At 43.1% G+C, this 19591-nt stretch overlaps 1 protein-coding gene across 1 annotated transcript in view; it reads left to right on the top strand.

Moving 5' to 3' along the window:
- Positions 1–19591, top strand: part of MAP3K2 (mitogen-activated protein kinase kinase kinase 2) — a gene marked incomplete in the record, with an annotated part of 657765 nt that overhangs the window by 433337 nt on the left and 204837 nt on the right. The window contains 1 exon segment of the mRNA XM_053712317.1: positions 2868–2871. Coding sequence (XP_053568292.1) covers positions 2868–2871 — 4 coding nt within the window.

Below are 19591 nucleotides of genomic sequence, written 5' to 3'. Positions count from 1 at the left end.
TTTGACACTTTCCGTTCTTCGGAGGCTGGTTTTGGGAGAAAGGTTCTACAGGCAGTGGTTCCTTCTGTTTAATGTTCCTGCCTTGTCCCTCCCATCATCCGTGTACTTAGCTTTGGTATGGGTATCCCATAAGTAATGGATGACCCGTGGACTGAACACACTTAACAAGAGAAAACATAATTTATGCTTACCTGATAAATTTATTTCTCTTGTAGTGTGTTCAGTCCACGGCCCGCCCTGTCTTTTTAAGGCAGGTTCTAAATTTTAAAATTATAACTCCAGTCACCACTGCACCTTATAGTTTCTCCTTTCTCGTCTTGTTTCGGTCGAATGACTGGATATGACATGTGAGGGGAGGAGCTATATAGCAGCTCTGCTTGGGTGATCCTCTTGCAACTTCCTGTTGGGAAGGAGAATATGTCCCATAAGTAATGGATGACCCGTGGACTGAACACACTACAAGAGAAATAAATTTATCAGGTAAGCATAAATTATGTTTTCCCCATTATTCCTTAGTAAATTTTTGGCCTCCAGGAAGGATTGATGCTGAAACTTGAAGTGCTGATCTACACATAGATTGAAAGGGTTTCTCAGACCTGTGTGAGATCTATTATCCCCCTCAGAGAGCCGGGAATAGGACAGGGGGGTGGGGGGTGTTGTAAAGGAGCTTGTCACTCGCCTGCCCCAGGTGTTTTTGTTACGTGTCCTGCAGTCGTCCTGTTGATGTGTCAATCCTTAGATCCTGTGTTAGTGTGTACTACACAGGATGGGCTTTCTACTGGAAGCAGGTCTCCTACAGCTTGGTGAGCACAGTAGAGTGTGTGCTGACAAGTATATAACTAAGGAATCAGGGTTAAGTGAGAAGGATTAAAGCTCTTGTGTGGGGTGTTTTTGCTTCCTCCTATTATGGCATGTGGACTCTCACCATCATGAAAGAAATGAATTTATCAGATAAGCGTAAATGTATTAAATCTCTGAAAAGTATACCAATCGTACCAGAATATTTCACTAATGTTGAGTGTTTACAAATTGACTTATTGGTATGTATTCATTATGTGGTAGATTAGTTTTCTTCCTAAATGGAAAGAGTTCACAGCTCCATTCATTAATTTTGAGAAATAAGAACCTGGCCACCATGAGGGGGCAAAGACACCCGAGCCAAAGGCTTAAATTCTCCTCCCACTGCCCTCATCCCCCAGTCATTCTTTGACTTAAGTCCCAGGAGGTTGGAAGTGTCAGAAGTTTGTTTTGTCTTTTATGGAGCATAGTACTCTTCGACATGGGATGGGAGCTTTAAGTATTCCTATCAGTCTCTCAGTGAGGGCCTGGATGAAAGTTAGAGTCCAGAGATGCAGGCAGAGTCTTTCTGCGAAACCATCCCAACTCTTATTAACACCTCCACAAGCAATCCGCGTTGTCTAACTTCGCTTCACTGCCTGCTTTCTTCTCTCAAATCCATGGCGGAGGCGCTGCTACTATTCGTCACACTTGAAGGGCTGTGTTCATGTTTGACAGCGTAGATTACGGTAACATCGTTTCATTTTACTTCATCAGAATATTCTGTAATTTATTTGTTTTCCGTAAGATACTATCTTGCAGGACTTATTAAGTATGTGTGTGTGTGTGTGTATATATATATATATATATATATATATATATATATATATATATATAATCAGTGAACAAGTGCCCTAGAGGCATGAAACACGTATGATGTCGCAGGAGGGTATTGTCTCTCCTTGTTTCCCTTGCTGAAATGGTTTTAATTGGTCTGCCGTCCACATTTACGTTTTTAAGGCATTACACCGAATAAAGAACTTTCTTTTACCTATCCTTCTTGGAGTGCCAAAGACTTCTTTTTTATTCATGTTTATGTGATTCAATCTGCTTATGTGTAGTGACTGGACATGTTTACGTTCTGGTCTTCCATTTCCGCATTCCTGACCATGTGGTCACTAAAAAATTAGCCTGCTAGTGTCTGGTTCTAGGAGGTGGTGAGTGCCCCATCCATTCTGGGTATCCGGTGCCGTTTAAGTTTTTTCTTTAGTATTATATTCTCTATCTAGTTATGGAGGATTCTGATGCTGAGACTGTTCAAATTTCAGATTTTTGGTCTTGTGAAGGATGTGCATTGGCCCAGTTGACACAGGTCAATCGGTTATGCTCGATATGCCATATTAGAGCGCCCTGTTCCTCGGGCTCAAGATATCAGGGGGCTGCTAAGCCATCCACCTCTGGGGGTTCTGTCCTCTGAGAGGCAAGTTCCCTACTGATCCCTACTACTACACATGCGGGTAACCCAGGTTATGTTTATCCCTCCTTACAGGGCGGCAGGGTTCTCACTCAGCGTTTCCTTTGTGGATCCCGTTGCGGGTTGTACCAGACTGTTAAGATATAGAGCTGGACTGGGGTTCCCCAGTTTCAGGAAACTTGGGCTGGGTCTTTTGGTTGGGCTAGTTGAACTGGTTCAGTTGGCCAGGTTTTTATGGGTGCCAATGCCCCTTGGGCTTGCCTTTCGCATATTGGTCGATTTCCCTTGGTCGGCTTGCTGAAATAGTGTGATGGCTTTGCTGCTCTGCAAGCAGAGAGGGTTCGCTGTGGCGCCCCTGCAGCTATGGCGCCCCTGCAGCTATGGCACCTTGTTTGTGTGCTATCCAGTTCAAATCTTTAGGGGATTGCTTCCTGTTAGGGTATTGGAGATTGTTCTCTTGGTTCAGCTTATGGCTGTGTCCTGGGGGGCAGGTGCTTTGTCCTTCCGGCCCTTTTGCTGGCCCCCCTAGTCTTGAGGGGGGGGGAGGCGTATATCCTTCTTTTGGAAGTGTGGTCCCTATCTTAGGGCATCTCCTGTCTTCAGGAGGTTGGGACAGACGGGTTATCCTATTTTGAAGAGAGGTATGTTCTCTGGGTTGTTCTTTCCATCTGGAGAGTTGCTGGCTCCACCTTGAGTCTATATTGGGCCTTAGCGAGATCTCTAGGTGTACGGCCTTGTCGACGGTCTCCATTTTTTTTTTCAGGTTGCCATCTGAGCAATGTTTTAATGGCTGTGCCATTTTTTTCCGCTCAGTTTTTTAAATGTGTTTTTCTTCTACAAGATACGACGAGTCCACGGATTTCATCCTTGTGGGATATTATCCACCTGCTAACAGGAAGTGGCAAAGAGCACCACAGCAGAGCTGTATATATAGTTTCTCCCATTTCCTCCACCCCCAGTCATTCTCTTTACCTGTGTTAGTACTAGGAAGAGGTAAAGTGAGGTGTTAGTTTTAGTTTCTTCAATCAAGCATTTTTTTATTTTAAATGGTACCGGTGAGTACTATTTTCCTCAGGGAGATATGGAAGAAGATTTCTGCCCTGAGGTTGATGATATTAGCAGATGTAACTAAGATCCATGTTGGTTCCCACAGAGCTTCTGAAGGTAATACAAGAGAAATCTTCAGTGTGGAGAACGGTTTCATGCTACAAGCAGCATTGAGGTATGTGCAGTCCTTTATTTCTGAGGAGACGTGGTACATCAGAACTGACTGACATTTTTTCCCTGCAAGGGAAAGGGTAAGCAGTAGACCTGTAAACAAGGGGTGTTACTGAGAAACCTGTGCTTATTTTATTTTATTGACATATTGGGCCAAGCATTTATAATGGCCTTAAAAGCAATATAAAGGGACACTGGGAGGCTTAACGGTTTTTATTCAAATTAACAGTATGGCCATATTTTGTGTGTGCTTAAGGGGTAAAACAAATCCACAAGGCTTTATACTCTAAACCGCTTCACCATGCGGTTGTTTAGTCTTATGCGATCGTCGTCCATGACGGGCGGGGCTTATTTTCCCGCGTTCAGACGTGCACTTTATTCTGGCTGAGAAGGCAGCAGGCATTAGCTCCGGTTGACCGTAGACTGGTGTTCTGTTAACCAGATTATTGTCGTGTCAATTTGCAGTACCCTGGGGGCAGGTAGGCGCCACAGCAGAGCTGTGGCGAGGTGCAGGAGTTATTGTTTTCAAATCTAACATTTTTGACTATAAATATCTTTTAGAGGTTATTTCTCCCCTTACTCTTGGGGTGCAATAATTTTTCAAACTTTTGATTAAGGTGTAGCTAATTTTAAAGCGTTAATTAACGTTTTGAAGCAGTTTGGGAAAAATTGTGCTCTTTCTCTTGTAAGGTGTATCCAGTCCACGGATCATCCATTACTTGTGGGATATTCTCATTCCCAACAGGAAGTTGCAAGAGGACACCCACAGCAGAACTGTTATATAGCTCCTCCCCTAACTGCCATATCCAGTCATTCTCTTGCAACTCTCAATGCGCATGGAGGTAGTAAGAGAGAGTGGTGAAAAATAGTTAGTTTATTTTCTTCAATCAAAAGTTTGTTATTTTTAAATGGTACCGGAGTTGTACTATTTTATCTCAGGCAGAAATAGAAGAAGAATCTGCCTGAGTTTTCTATGATCTTAGCAGGTTGTAACTAAGATCCATTGCTGTTCTCACATGTCTGAGGAGAGAGGTAACTTCAGCGGGAGAATGGCGTGCAGTTTACTCTGCTATGAGGTATGTGCAGTTACAATTTTTTCTAGAATTGGAAATGCTAGAAAATGCTGCTGATACCGGATTAATGTAAGTTAAGCCTGAATACAGTGATTTAATAACGACTGGTATCATGCTTACTCTCAGGGGTAATACCCTTATAAAAATGCAATATAAAACGTTTGCTGGCATGTTTAATCGTTTTTATATATGCTTTGGTGATAAAACTTTATTGGGGCCTAGTTTTTTTCCACATGGCTGGCTTTATTTTTGCCTAGAAACAGTTTCCTGAGGCTTTCCACTGTTGTAGTATAAAAGTTACAGTTGGTGCAGTTAAAATTACAAACTTTGACATCCAGCTTCCCTCAGGAGTCCCCTGAATGCTATAGGACATCTCTTAAGGGCTCAAAGGCTTTCTAAAGTCGTTTATTGGGGAAGGTAGGGCCACAGCAGGCTGTGGCAGTTTGTTGTGTCTGTTAAAAAACGTTTTTTTGATCCGTTTTTTGAATTAAGGGGTTAATCATCCATTTGCAAGTGGGTGCAATGCTCTGTTAACTTATTACATACACTGTAAAAATTTCGTTTGATTTACTGCCTTTTTTCACTGTTTTTCAAATTTTGACAAAATTTGTTTCTCTTAAAGGCACAGTACCGTTTTTTATATTTGCTTGTTAACTTGATTTAAAGTGTTTTCCAAGCTTGCTAGTCTCATTGCTAGTCTGTACAAACATGTCTGACATAGAGGAAACTCCTTGTTCATTATGTTTAAAAGCCATGGTGGAACCCCCTCTTAGAATGTGTACCAAATGTACTGATTTCACTTTAAGCAATAAAGATCATATTCTGTCACCAGAGGAATCTGACGAGGGGGGAGTTATGCCGACTAACTCTCCCCACGTGTCAGATCCTTTGACTCCCGCTCAAGGGACTCACGCTCAAATGGCGCCAAGTACATCTAGGGTGCCCATAGCGATTACTTTACAAGACATGGCGGCAGTCAAGGATAATACACTGTCAGCGGTATTAGCCAGACTACCTGAATTTAGAGGTAAGCGAGATAGCTCTGGGGTTAGACGAAATGCAGAGCATACTGACGCTTTAAGAACCATGTCTGATACTGCCTCACAATATGCAGAAGCTGAGGAAGGAGAGCTTCAGTCTGTGGTTGATGTTTCTGACTCAGGAAAGATGATGCAACCTGATTCTGATATTTCTACATTTAAATTTAAGCTTGAACACCTCCGCGTGTTACTCAGGGAGGTTTTAGCTGCTCTGAATGACTGTGATACAATTGCAGTGCCAGAGAAATTGTGTAGACTGGATAAATACTATGCAGTGCCGGTGTGTACTGATGTTTTTCCAATACCTAAAAGGTTTACAGAAATTATTAATAAGGAATGGGATAGACCAGGTGTGACATTCTCTTCCCCTCCTATTTTTAGAAAAATGTTTCCAATTGACGCCACCACACGGGACTTATGATAGACAGTTCCTAAGGTGGAGGGAGCAGTTTCTACTTTTGCAAAGCGTACTACTATCCCTGTCGAGGACAGTTGTGCTTTTTTAGATCCAATGGATAAAAAATTAGAAGGTTACCTTAAGAAAATGTTTATTCAATAAGGTTTTATCCTACAGCCCCTTGCATGCATTGCTCCTGTCACTGCTGCTGCGGCGTTCTGGTTTGAGTCTCTGGAAGAGGCTTTACAGGTAGCGACTCCATTGGATGACATACTTGGCAAGCTTAGAGCACTTAAGCTAGCCAATTCCTTTGTTTCTGATGCCATTGTTCATTTGACTAAACTAACGGCTAAGAATTCTGGTTTTGCTATACAGGCATGTAGGGCGCTATGGCTTAAATCATGGTCAGCTAACGTGACTTCAAAATCTAAGCTGCTTAACATTCCCTTCAAGGGGCAGACCCTATTCGGGCCTGGTTTGAAGGAGATTATTGCTGATATCACTGGAGGAAAAGGTCATGCCCTTCCTCAGGACAGGTCCAAATCAAGGGCCAAACAGTCTAATTTTCATGCCTTTCGAAACTTCAAGGCAAGTGCGGCATCAACTTCCTCTAATGCAAACAAGAGGGAACTTTTGCTCAGTCCAAGACGGTCTGGAGACCAAACCAGACCTGGGACAAAGGTAAGCAGGCCAAAAAGCCTGCTGCTGCCTCTAAGACAGCATGAAGGAACGGCCCCCAACCGGTAACTGATCTAGTAGGGGGCAGACTTTCGCTCTTCGCCCAGGCGTGGACAAGAGATGTCCAGGATCCCTGGGCGTTGGAAATTATATCCCAGTAATATCTTCTGGACTTCAAAGTTTCCCCCCCCCAAAAGGGAGATTTCACCTTTCACAATTATCTGCAAACCAGATAAAGAGAGAGGCATTCTTACATTGTGTACGAGACTTCCTAGTTATGGGAGTGATCCTCCAGTTCCAAAGGAGGGACAGGGTTTTTACTCAAAACTGTTTGTGGTTCAAGATGGAAACTATTCGTACCATCCTACCTATGATCCAGGAGGGTCAATATATGACTTCAGTGGATTTAAAGGATGCTTACCTTAACATTCCGATAACAAAGATCATCATCGGTTTCTCAGGTTTGCCTTTCTAGACAGGCATTAGCAGTTTGTAGCTCTTCCCTTTGGATTAGCTACAGCCCCAAGAATCTTTAAGAAGGTTCTAGGGTCGCTTCTGGCGGTCCAAAGGCCGCGGGGCATAGCAGTGGCCCCTTATTTAGACGACATCCTGATACAGGCATCAAACTTCCAAATTGCCATGTCTCATACGGACGTAGTACTGGCATTTCTGAGATCGCATGGGTGGAAAGTGAACGAGGAAGAGAGTTCTCTATCCCCACTCACAAGGGTTTCCTTCCTAGGGACTCTGATAGATTCTGTAGAAATGAAAATTTACCTGACGGAGTTCAGGTTATCAAAGCTTCTAATTTCCTGCCGTGTTCTTCATTCCATTCCGCGCCCTTCGGTGGCTCAGTGCATGGAAGTAATCGGCTTAATGGTAGCGGCAATGGACATAGTGCCGTTTGCACGCCTACATCTCAGACCGCTGCAACTATGCATGCTCAGTCAGTGGAACGGGGATTACACAGATTTGTCCCCTCTACTAAATCTGGATCAAGAGACCAGGGATTCTCTTCTCTGGTGGCTATCTCAGGTCCATCTGTCCAAAGGTATGACCTTTCGCAGGCCAGATTGGACAATTGTAACAACAGATGCCAGCCTTCTAGGTTGGGGTGCAGTCTGGAACTCCCTGAAGGCTCAGGGATCATGGACTCAGGAGGAGACACTCCTTCCATTAAATATTCTGGAAGAGCGATATTCAATGCTCTTCAGGCTTGGCCTCAGTTAGCAACTCTGAAGTATATCAGATTTCAGTCGGACAACATCACGACTGTGGCTTACATCAACCATCAAGGGGGAACAAGAAGTTCCCTAGCGATGTTAGAAGTCTCAAAGATAATTCGCTGGGCAGAGACTCACTCTTGCCACCTATCAGCTATCCATATCCCAGGTGTAGAGAACTGGGAGGCGGATTTTTTAAGTCGTCAGACTCTTCATCCGGGAGAGTGGGAACTCCATCCGGAGGTGTTTGCACAATTGATTCATCGTTGGGGCAAACCAGAACTGGATCTCATGGCGTCTCGCCAGAACGCCAAGCTTCCTTGTTATGGATCCAGGTCCAGGGATCCCAAGGCGACGCTAATAGATGCTCTAGCAGCGCCCTGGTCCTTTAACCTGGCTTATGTGTTTCCACCGTTTCCTCTGCTCCCTCGACTGATTGCCAAGGTCAAGCAGGAGAGAGCATCGGTAACTTTGATAGCGCCTGCGTGGCCACGCAGGACCTGGTATGCAGATCTGGTGAACATGTCATCCTTACCACCATGGACTCTGCCTCTGAGACAGGACCTTCTACTTTAGGGTCCTTTCAACCATCCAAATCTAGTTTCTCTGAGACTGTCTGCCTGGAGATTGAACGCTTGATTTTATCAAAGCGTGGCTTCTCCGAGTCAGTCATTGATACCTTAATACAGGCACGAAAGCCTGTCACCAGGAAAATTTACCATAAAATAAGGCGTAAATATCTTTATTGGTGTGAATCCAAGGGTTACTCATGGAGTAAAGTCAGGATTCCCAGGATATTATCCTTTCTCGAAGAAGGTTTGGAAAAAGGATTGTCAGCTAGTTCCTTAAAGGGACAGATTTCTGCTCTGTCTATTCTTTGCACAAGCGTCTGGCAGATGTTCCAGACTTTCAGGCATTTTGTCAGGCTTTAGTTAGAATCAAGCCTGTGTATAAACCTGTTGCTCCACCATGGAGCTTAAATTTGGTTCTTAAGGTTCTTCAAGGAGTTCCGTTTGAACCTCTTCATTCCATAGATATCAAACTTTTATCTTGGAAAGTTCTTTTTTTGATAGCTATTTCCTCAGCTCGCAGAGTCTCCGAGTTATCTGCCTTACAATGTGATTCTCCTTATCTCATTTTCCATACGGATAAGGTAGTCCTACGTACTAAACCTGGGTTTTTACCTAAGGTGGTATCTAACAAGAATATCAATCAAGAGATTGTTGTTCCATCCTTGCGTCCTAATCCTTCTTCAAAGAAGGAACGTCTATTACACAATCTGGACGTGGTTCGCACTTTAAAGTTTTACTTACAAGCTACTAAAGATTTTTGACAAACGTCTGCTTGTTGTCTACTCTGGACAGAGGAGAGGTCAAAAGGCTTCGGCAACCTCTCTTTCTTTTTGGCTAAGAAGCATAATCTGCTTAGCCTATGAGACTGCTGGCCAGCAGCCTCCTAAAAGGATTACAGCTCATTCTACTAGAGCTGTGGCTTCCACTTGGGCCTTTAAAAATGAGGCTTCTGTTGAACAGATTTGCAAGGTGGAGACTTGGTCTTCGCTTCATACTTTTTCAAAAATTCTACAAATTTGATACTTTTGCTTCTTCGGAGGCTATTTTTGGGAGAGAGGTTTTACAGGCAGTGGTACCTTCCGTTTAAGTACCTGCCTTGTCCCTCCCTTCATCCGTGTACTTTAGCTTTGGTATTGGTATTGGTATCCCACAAGTAATGGATGATCCGTGGACTGGATACACCTTACAAGAGAAAACACAATTTATGCTTACCTGATAAATGTATTTCTCTTGTGGTGTATCCAGTCCACGGCCCGCCCTGTCATTTTAAGGCAGGTAATTTTTTCATTTTAACTACAGTCACTACTGCACCCTATGGTTTCTCCTTTCTCTGCGTGTTTTCGGTCGAATGACTGGATATGGCAGTTAGGGGAGGAGCTATATAACAGCTCTGCTGTGGGTGTCCTCTTGCAACTTCCTGTTGGGAATGAGAATATCCCACAAGTAATGGATGATCCGTGGACTGGATACACCACAAGAGAAATAAATTTATCAGGTAAGCATAAATTGTGTTTTTTTTTATTTCTTAAAGGTGCAGTTTTTCAAAAAATTGTTTAAATCAATAAAGTGTTTAGCGAATGTTGTGGTTCTTACTAGCAGGGCCGCCATCAGGGGGTGACAGGGGTGACTCCTGTCAGGGGCCCAATGGGCCAGGGGGGCCCCATGAGGCAAGAACTAAAAAAAAAAAGATTTTTATTTTTATTTTGGCAGCCACCAGTGGGTACTACAGCAGAGTGCTAATTGAGCATGGGGAATGTTATTACAAGGAGTAAAGTATTAGCATTTGAGAGGATTTCTGAGTGTGCACTAAACCACTATGCACAGTGTGAGTCAGACGGCAGATCACTTTCATTTGCAGAGGAGGTAGGACTTACTTAGCAAATGTTTTTTTATTTCTTTGTGCAATTTTGGATTGTAACTTCAGTGTGGTAGTAGTTGTATGGTGGGGCCAGGGGTCCATAAAAACAATTTTTTTTTTAGCAGCAGTGTATTTATAATTATTTGACAATGCTGTAGAAATTCTATATTTAAAACCATGCAGAAATGTTTCCTCCTCAATGCACAAATGGTAGGTGTCCTTTTGGCAGATATGCATTTTTATATATATATATATATATATATATATATATATATACACATACATTCCAGTTTACTGCCCCTTTATGCAAGGACTTTCCAGATGCAAGGAGGCGTTTTATCTAAGATTTTTACATCTGCATAAAATGTTATACTCTGACTAAGATTGCTCAGTGTTTGAAATGAGACAGGTTAACTTAAAACTGTGCAATTTACACTACAGCTGACTTAATTTTTAAATACATACTAACAAGCCTAAATCCTGCTTTTAACCAGATGTAATAGTATGAGTACCACAGCTTATGGTTCCACCAAAACCATATAGAGTACAGAATTTTCAAAATCCTTAAGTACAGCTGACAGATGGGAACATTTGTACACTATATTTGAAGTGGTGCTCTTGGTTGGGGAGAATGGGGAAAAAACAAACACACACATGTCAACCTTTTAAAAGTACTTTTCTTCATCTAGCCATCTACCCAGATCATTAATGTACAATTTTGAATTCACAGAATTATTTTTGTTTGCATTTACAAATATGATTCTTTAAAAAGTGATCTCTTAATTTCTGCATATTTTTTTTTATCATGCATGTCACACACTGTTGATTTAGAGGATGCAAGGTGCATACATGTTTCCTCCTGTGAGTGTTTCTGTGGGTGTCTGTGTTTATGTCTTTGTGTTTTGGTTTGTGTCTTTATGAGTGTGTATGTATTTTTTTTTTCTGTGGGTTTTTCTGTGAGGGTGTATGTCTTTGTGCATTTTCTGTGGATGTCTGTGAGGGTGTGTGCATATGTCTGAGGTTTTTCTATGGGTGTCTCTGTGAGGGTATGTGTATGTTTGTCTGTTTATTTTCTCTGGATGCCTCTGTGAGAGTGGGTGTGTATGTCTTGTGTTTTCTGTGCATGTCTCAGTGAGGGTGTGCATATGTATGTCTTTCTGTGTTTTATGTGGTTGTCTCTCTGTGTGTGTATGTCTTTGTGTGTTTTCTGAGGCTGTCTCTGTCTGTGTTTCCTTGGGTGTATGTGCAAGTTGGAGTTTGTGTGTGTGTCCATTGTCTGTTCCTTTTTAGGACATTTTGACCTTACTACTGATTATTCACATCTTTCTACAGACTTTGAGACTGAGACCTTTCCGGAAGTCACCAATCCACCATTTAACCTTTAAATTATTGTTTAGGCAGTTCAGGGCCCTTCCTTTCAGCCACTGCATGCTGTTGTCATCATTTAGTTGGCATCTTCCTTTACAAAAAGATGATCAGAACTCCATATTTTGATTTCTAAATCTCCTTTTTTTTTTTTTACAAAACTGTAGTTTACCTCATTACTTGACAGGTCAATGTAAACAAGTGCTGAGTGTCTGTTTGGGTGCCCGAGTGTGCTTCTTTGCATGTCTGCTAGAATGTCTATATGTGAATCCTTATGTGTGAGTGTGTGTGTGTGTGTTTCAGTGTATGAGTGTGTCTGTGTGTTTGTATGTTACTACCTTTACAACATTTCCAAGTTTAAATAGACACTTAAGAATAAAGTGCATATAAGTTTTAGTCACTTGGTCAAAAATTGCACATGTCAAGGAGAGGGCGGGAGGGGGGGGTCTGATCAATGGTCAAGTCAGGGGCCCCAGCATTTCTAGTGGCGGCCCTGCTTACTAGTCTGTTCAACATGTCTGACATTGAGGAAACTCATTGCTCTATGTGTTTAGAAGCCATTGTGGAACCCCTCTTACATTGTGTACCTCTTGTACTGAAAGGGCCTTAAATTGTAAAAAGCATATTTCTCTTACTTGGTGTATTCAGTCCACGGATTCATCCTTACTTGTGGGATATTCTCAATCCCTACAGGAAGTGGCAAAGAGAGCACACAGCAAAGCTGTCCATACAGCTCCCCTCAGGCTCCGCCCCCCCAGTCATTCTCTTTGCCGCTCTAACTAGTAGCATCTCCACGGGGGTGGTAAAGAGTATGTGGTGTTTAGTTGTAGTTTTTTATTCTTCTATCAAGAGTTTGTTATTTTAAAATAGTGCCGGCTTGTACTATTTACTCTGCAGCAGAAAATGATGAAGATTTCTGCCGAGAGGAATATGATTTTAGCACCAGTAACTAAAATCCATTGCTGTTCCCATGCAGGACTGTTGAAACCAGAGAGCTTCAGTTGGGGGGAACAGTTTGCAGGCTTAACTGCTTCAGGTATGATCAGTCATTTTTCTAACAAGACCAAGTAATGCTAGAAGACTGATAGAAATCCCCATGTGGGAAGGGAAGGTAAGCCATTTTCTGAGACTCAGTATAGAAGGATGGCTTATTTTATAGGGATTAAATCACTGGTGGACACTGTTATGAGTAAAATCGATTATTTTTTAATATAATCTGATGTTTGCACAAGTGTTTATCATGTTTGGAACACTTTTTAGGGGTTTTATACGCCTGGCATAATTTTAGACACCTAATTTGGCTTAGGAAGGCCTCACAACTCCGGAGTGAAGAGGGAGAGGGCCTAATTTTCGCGCCTCAGTTGCACAGTTATTTTACAAGATAGCTTCATGCAGCTTCACATGTAGAGTCCAGAGATTGCAGGAGGACTACAGGGAGGTTTATTTTTGTTCCAAAACTAATCCCCAAGGAGGGTAGTGTGTTAAACTGGTGGACAGCTTCAATTTGCTCCGGTTTGGGCAATAAGGGGTTAATTGACTTGAAACTTGGTGTGCAATCTTTTCAAGGCATTGGGATCATATGGATCATATGGTGTAAATTTCATAAAGATTGGATGTTTTTTTGAGATTTGGTAAAAAAAGTGTGTGCAGTTTATTATTTAAAGGCACAGTAACGTTTTTTCAAAAAGTGTATTTTTCTGTATTTGAGTGCTATCTAATTCTGTCTAACATGTCGGAGCCTACTGATAGACCTTGTTCTATGTGTTTAAAAGCCATGGCGGTACCCCCATTGCATTTGTGTTTAAAGTGTGCTAAGGTATTTAAACATTTTAATGACCATGCATTGACACTTAAAAATGTAGTCCAAGATGATTCTTTGATGGAAGGTAATGAGGATAGTCCTCCTTCCTCTCCCCATGTGTCGACACCAGTTACACCCGCGCAAGCGTTGCCTAGTACCTCTAGCGCATTGGCCCCTATTACTTTACAACAATTAGCAGCAGTAATGGATAATTGACTTGCAGCATTTTTATCCAAACTGCCTGTTTTTCCAAAAAAGCGCAATAGCTCAGTTTTAAATACAGAGGATGAGCAATCTGAAGCTTTGGATAATTTATCTGTAGTACCCTCACAAAACTCAGAAGTAGCAGTGAGGGACGGTCTGTCTGAGGGAGAAATTTCTGACACAGGAAAAGTTTCTCAGCAGGCAGAGTCAGATTCCTTAGCGTTTAAATTTAAGCTGAAACACCTCCGCGTCCTGCTCAAGGAGGTTTTGGCTACACTGGATGATTGTGACCCCACGGTGGTCCCTGAAAAATTGTGTAAAATGGACAGGTTTTTAGAGGTCCCTGTATACACTGAGGCATTTCCGATCCCAAAGAGGGTGGCGGATATTGTGCCTAAGGAGTGGGAGAGACCAGGTGTACCCTTTGTTCCCCCACATATCTTTAAGAAAATGTTCCCCATAAATGACCCCAGGCGGGGACGCGTGGCAGACGGTCCCCAAGGTAGAGGGGCTGTTTCAACACTTGCTAAGCGTACAACTATACCAATAGAGGACAGTTGTGCTTTCAAAGATCCTATGGATAAAAAATTGGAAGGTTTGCTGAAGAAAATTTTTGTTCAGCAAAGTTTTTCTTCTTCAACCAATTGCCTGCATTATTCCAGTAACTATTGCAGCGGCTTTTTGGTTCGAGTCCCTGGAAGAGTCACTCCAGAGGGAGACTTCATATGATGAGGTCATGGATAGAATTCATGTTCTAAAGCTGGCTAATTCTTTTATCACTGATGCCGCTCTCCATTTAGCTAAGCTAGCGGCGAAAAACTCAGGTTTTGCCATCATGGCGCGAAGAGCGCTTTGGCCCAAATCGTAGTCAGCTGATGTGTCGTCCAAAACTAAACTGTTAAATATTCCCTTCAAGGGGAAAACCCTATTTGGCCCAGAGCTGAAAGAAATTATTTCAGATATCACTGGGGGCAAGGGCCATGCCCTGCCACAAGATAGGCCGTTTAAGGCCAAAAACAAGGCTAATTTTAGCTCCTTTCGCAACTTCAGGAGCGGACCTGCCACAACCTCTGCTGCCGCAAAGCAAGATAACGCTTCCCAGCCCAAAGCAACATGGAAACCCCTGCAGGGCTGGAATAAGGGTAAACAGGCCAAGAAGCCTGCTCCTGCTACCAAGACAGCATGAGGGGGTAGCCCCCATACCGGGATCGGATCGAGTAGGGGGCAGATTTTCTCTCTTCGCTCAGGCTTGGGCAAGAGATGTTCCAGGTCCCTGGGCATTAGAAATAGTTGCTCAGGGGTACCTTCTAGAATTCAAGGATTCTCCCCCAAGAGGAAGGTTCCACATTTCTCATTTGTCTTCAGACCAAATAAGGAAACAGGCGTTCTTACGCTGTGTAGAAGATCTGCTAAAGATGGGAGTGATACACCCAGTTCCAATTGTAGAACAAGGACTGGGCTTTTACTCAAACCTGTTTGTAGTTCCCAAAAAGGAGGGAACTTTCAGGCCAATCCTGGATCTAAAAATTCGAAACATTACCAGTTTGTGGCCCTTCCTTTCGAGTTGGCCACCGCTCCCAGAATTTTCACAAAGGTGCTAGGGTCCCTTCTAGCGGTACTAAGACCGCGGGGCATTGCAGTAGCACCTTACCTAGACGACATTTTAATACAGGCGTCGTCCTTTCACAGAGCCAAGGCTCATACGGACATCGTTCTGGCTTTTCTAAGGTCTCACGGGTGGAAGGTGAACGTAGAAAAGAGTTCTCTGTCCCCGCTCACAAGGGTTCCTTTCCTGGGAACACTAATAGACTCGGCAGAAATGAAAATCTTTCTGACAGAGGTCAGGAAGTCAAAACTGCTGAATACTTGCCGAGTTCTTCATTCCATTCCTCGGCCTTCAGTGGCTCAGTGCATGGAAGTAATTGGTTTAATGGTTGCGGCAATGGACGTAGTCCCTTTTGCCCGAATTCATCTATGACCACTGCAGCTGTGCATGCACAAACAGTGGAATGGAGATTACGCAGATTTGTCTCCTCAAGTACAAATGGACCAGAAAACCAGAGACTCTCTTCTCTGGTGGTTGTATCAAGATCACCTGTCTCAGGGAATGAGTCTCCGCAGACCGGAGTGGATCATTGTCACGACTCGGGAAGAATCTCTTCTTCCGATAAACATTTTGGAGTTGAGAGCGATATTCAATACGCTCCAGGTGTGGCCTCAACTAGCGGAGGCCAAATTCATCAGATTTCAGTCGGACAACATCACGACTGTAGCGTACATCAATCATCAGGGAGGAACAAAAAGTTCCTTAGCGATGAAGGAAGTATCCAAGATCATCAAATGGGCGGAGGATCACGCCTGCCATCTATCTGCAATTCACATCCCAGGGGTAGACAACTGGGAGGCAGATTTTCTAAGTCGTCAGACTTTCCATCTGGGGGAGTGGGAGCTCCACCCGGAGGTTTTTGCTCAGCTGACTCAGCTATGGGGCATTCCAGAATTGGATCTGATGGCGTCCCGTCAGAACACCAAACTTCCCCTTTATGGATCCAGATCCAGGGATCCCAAGGCGGCATTGATAGATGCATTAATAGCGCCTTGGTCGTTCAGTCTAGCTTATGTCTTTCCACCGTTTCCTCTTCTCCCTCGGCTAGTAGCCAGAATCAAACAGGAGAAGGCTTCGGTAATTCTGATAGCGCCTGCGTGGCCACGCAGGACTTGGTATGCAGACCTAGTGGACATGTCATCGGTCCCACCATGGAAACTGCCATCGAGGCAGGATCTTCTAATTCAAGGTCCTTTCAAGCAACCAAATCTAGTTTCTCTGCAACTGACTGCTTGGAGATTGAACGCTTAATTCTAGCTAAGCGGTTTCTCTGAATCAGTTATAGACACTCTGATACAGGCCAGAAAGCCTGTCACCAGGAAAATTTACCATAAGATATGGCGGAAATATCTTTGTTGGTGTTAAATCCAAGGGTTACTCGTGGAGTAAGATTAGGATTCCAAGGATATTGTCTTTTCCCCAAGAAGGATTGGAGAAGGGTCTGTCAGCTAGCTCCTTAAAGGGACAGATATCTGCTCTGTCTGTTCTGTTACATAAGCGTCTGGCTGCTGTACCAGACGTTCAGGTGTTTGCACAGGCCCTAGTCAGAATCAAGCCTGTTTACAAGCCTGTGGCTCCTCCATGGAGTCTAAATTTAGTTCTTTCAGTTCTTCAAAGGGTTCCGTTTGAACCTTTGCATTCCATAGACATTAAGTTTTTATCTTGGAAAGTTTTGTTTTTAGTAGCCATTTCTTCTGCTCGAAGAGTTTCTGAATTGTCTGCTTTGCAGTGTAATTCACCCTATCTGGTGTTCCATGCAGATAAGGTTGTTTGGCGCACCAAACCTGGTTTCCTTCCAAAAGTGGTTTCCAATAAGAACATTAACCAGGAAATCATTGTTCCTTCTCTGTGTCCTAATCCAGTTTCTAAGAAGGAACGACTTTTACACAATCTTGACGTGGTTCGTGCTTTAAAATTCTATTTAAAAGCAACTAAAGATTTCAGACAAGCATCATCCTTGTTTGTTGTCTATTCTGGTAAGAGGAGAGGTCAGAAAGCGACTGCTACCTCTCTTTCCTTTTGGCTGAAAAGCATCATCCGTTTGGCTTATGAGACTGCGGGACTGCAGCCTCCTGAACGAATCACAGCTCATTCCACTAGAGCTGTGGCTCCCACATGGGCTTTCAAGAATGAGGCTTCTGTTGAACAGATTTGTACGGCAGCGACTTGGTCTTCACTGCATACATTTGCCATATTTTACAAATTCGATACTTTCGCTTCTTCGGAGGCTATTTTTGGGAGAAAGGTTTTGCAAGCAATGGTGCCTTCTGTTTAGGTTACCTGACTTGTTCCCTCCCTTCATCCGTGTCCTATTGCTTTGGTATTGGTATCCCACAAGTAAGGATGAATCCGTGGACTGAATACACCAAGTAAGAGAAAACAGAATTTATGCTTACCTGATAAATTACTTTCTCTTACGCTGTATTCAGTCCACGGCCCGCCCTGACATTTAAGTCAGGTTCAAATTTAATTTTTAATAACTACAGTCACCACTGCACCCTATGGTTCTCCTTTTTCTCCTAACAGTCGGTCGAATGATTGGGGGGGCGGAGCCTGAGGGGAGCTGTATGGACAGCTTTGCTGTGTGCTCTCTTTGCCACTTCCTGTAGGGATTGAGAATATCCCACAAGTAAGGATGAATCCGTGGACTGAATACACCGTAAGAGAAAGTAATTTCAGGTAAGCATAAATTCTGTTTTTAAGTAAAGAAAGTGTGCCTAAGGATGATTCTCAGTCTGAAGTGAATCAGGACATGCCATCCAATTCTCCCCAAGTGTCACAACCTTTAACGCCCACACAAGCGACGCCAAGTACCTCTAGTGTGTCTAATTCTTTTGCTCTGCAGGAGATGGCTGCAGTTATGTAAACTACCCTTACAGAGGTAATATCTAAATTACTAGTGTTACAGGGTAACGCAGTAGGTCAGGTATTAATGTGCATACTGAATCCTCTGATGCTTTATTGGCTATTTCCGATGTACCCTCACAGTGCTCTGAGTTGGGGTCAGGGAATTGCTGTCTGAGGGAGAACTTTCAGATTCAGGAAATGTTACCTCAGACAGATTCAGACATGATATCCTTTAAATTTAAGCTTGAACACCTCCGCCTGTTACTTCGGGAGGTTTTAGCGACTCTGGATGATTGTGACCCTATTGTGATACCACCAGAGAAATTGTGTAAGATGGACAAATATCTAGAAGTACCTACTTACACTGATCTTTTTCCGGTTCCTAAAAGAATTTCGGAAATTGTAAAGAAGGAATGGGATAGACCAGGTATACCGTTTTCTCCCCCTCCTAATTTTAAGAAAACTTTTTTTTAAGAAAAAGTTTCCCATATTAAACACCATTGGCAAATGGTCCCTAAGGTGGAGGGAGCTATATCTACCCTGGCTAAGCGTACAACTATACCTATTGAGGACAGTTGTGCTTTCAAAGACCCTATGGATAAAAAGTTAGAGGGTCTTCTAAAGAAATTATTTATTCATCAGGGTTTCCTTTTACAACCTACGGCGTGCATTGTTCCAGTTACTACTGCAGCAGCTTTTTGGTTTGATGCTCTAGAAGAGTCTCTGAAGGTTGAGACTCCATTAGATGACATTTTGGATAGAATTAAGGCTCTCAAGCTAGCTAATTCTTTTATTACTGATGCCGCTTTTCAAATTCCTAAATTAGCGGCGAAAAATGCAGGATTTGCCATTTTAGCGCGTAGAGCGTTATGGCTCAAATCTTGGTCTGCTGATGTGTCATCAAAATCTAAGCTTTTAGCTATTCCTTTTAAAGGTAAGACCCTATTCGTGCCTGAATTGAAGGAAATCATTTCTGACATTACTGGAGGTAAAGGCCATGCCCTACCTCAGGATAAGTCTGTTAAGATGAGGGATAAACAAAATAATTTTAGTTCCTTTCGAAACTTTAAAGTAGGACCCTCTGCTTCCTCTTCCTCCACAAAGCAGGAAGGGAATTTTGCTCAATCCAAATCAGTCTGGAGACCCAACCAGGCTTGGAATAAAGGTAAACAATCCAGGAAGCCCGCTGCTGCTACAAAGACACCATGAAGGGATAGCCCCCGATCGGGGACCGGATCTAGTAGGGGGCAGACTTTCTCTTTCTTTGCTCAGGCTTGGGCAAGAGATGTTCAGGACCCTTGGGCACTGGAAATCGTCGTGACCCACGGGTATCAACTGGAATAAAATTATTTTTTTCCCAAGGTGGAGATTTCATCTTTCACGATTATCTGTAGACCAGATAAAGAGAGGCGTTCTTACGCTGTGTAAAAGACCTCTCTACTATGGGAGTAATTTGTC

The sequence above is a fragment of the Bombina bombina genome, chromosome 1 (genome assembly GCF_027579735.1).
Source record: "Bombina bombina isolate aBomBom1 chromosome 1, aBomBom1.pri, whole genome shotgun sequence".
NCBI lineage: Eukaryota > Metazoa > Chordata > Amphibia > Anura > Bombinatoridae > Bombina > Bombina bombina.
Note: the sequence above shows the minus strand (reverse complement) of the source record. Positions and strands in the feature narration are given on the sequence as shown.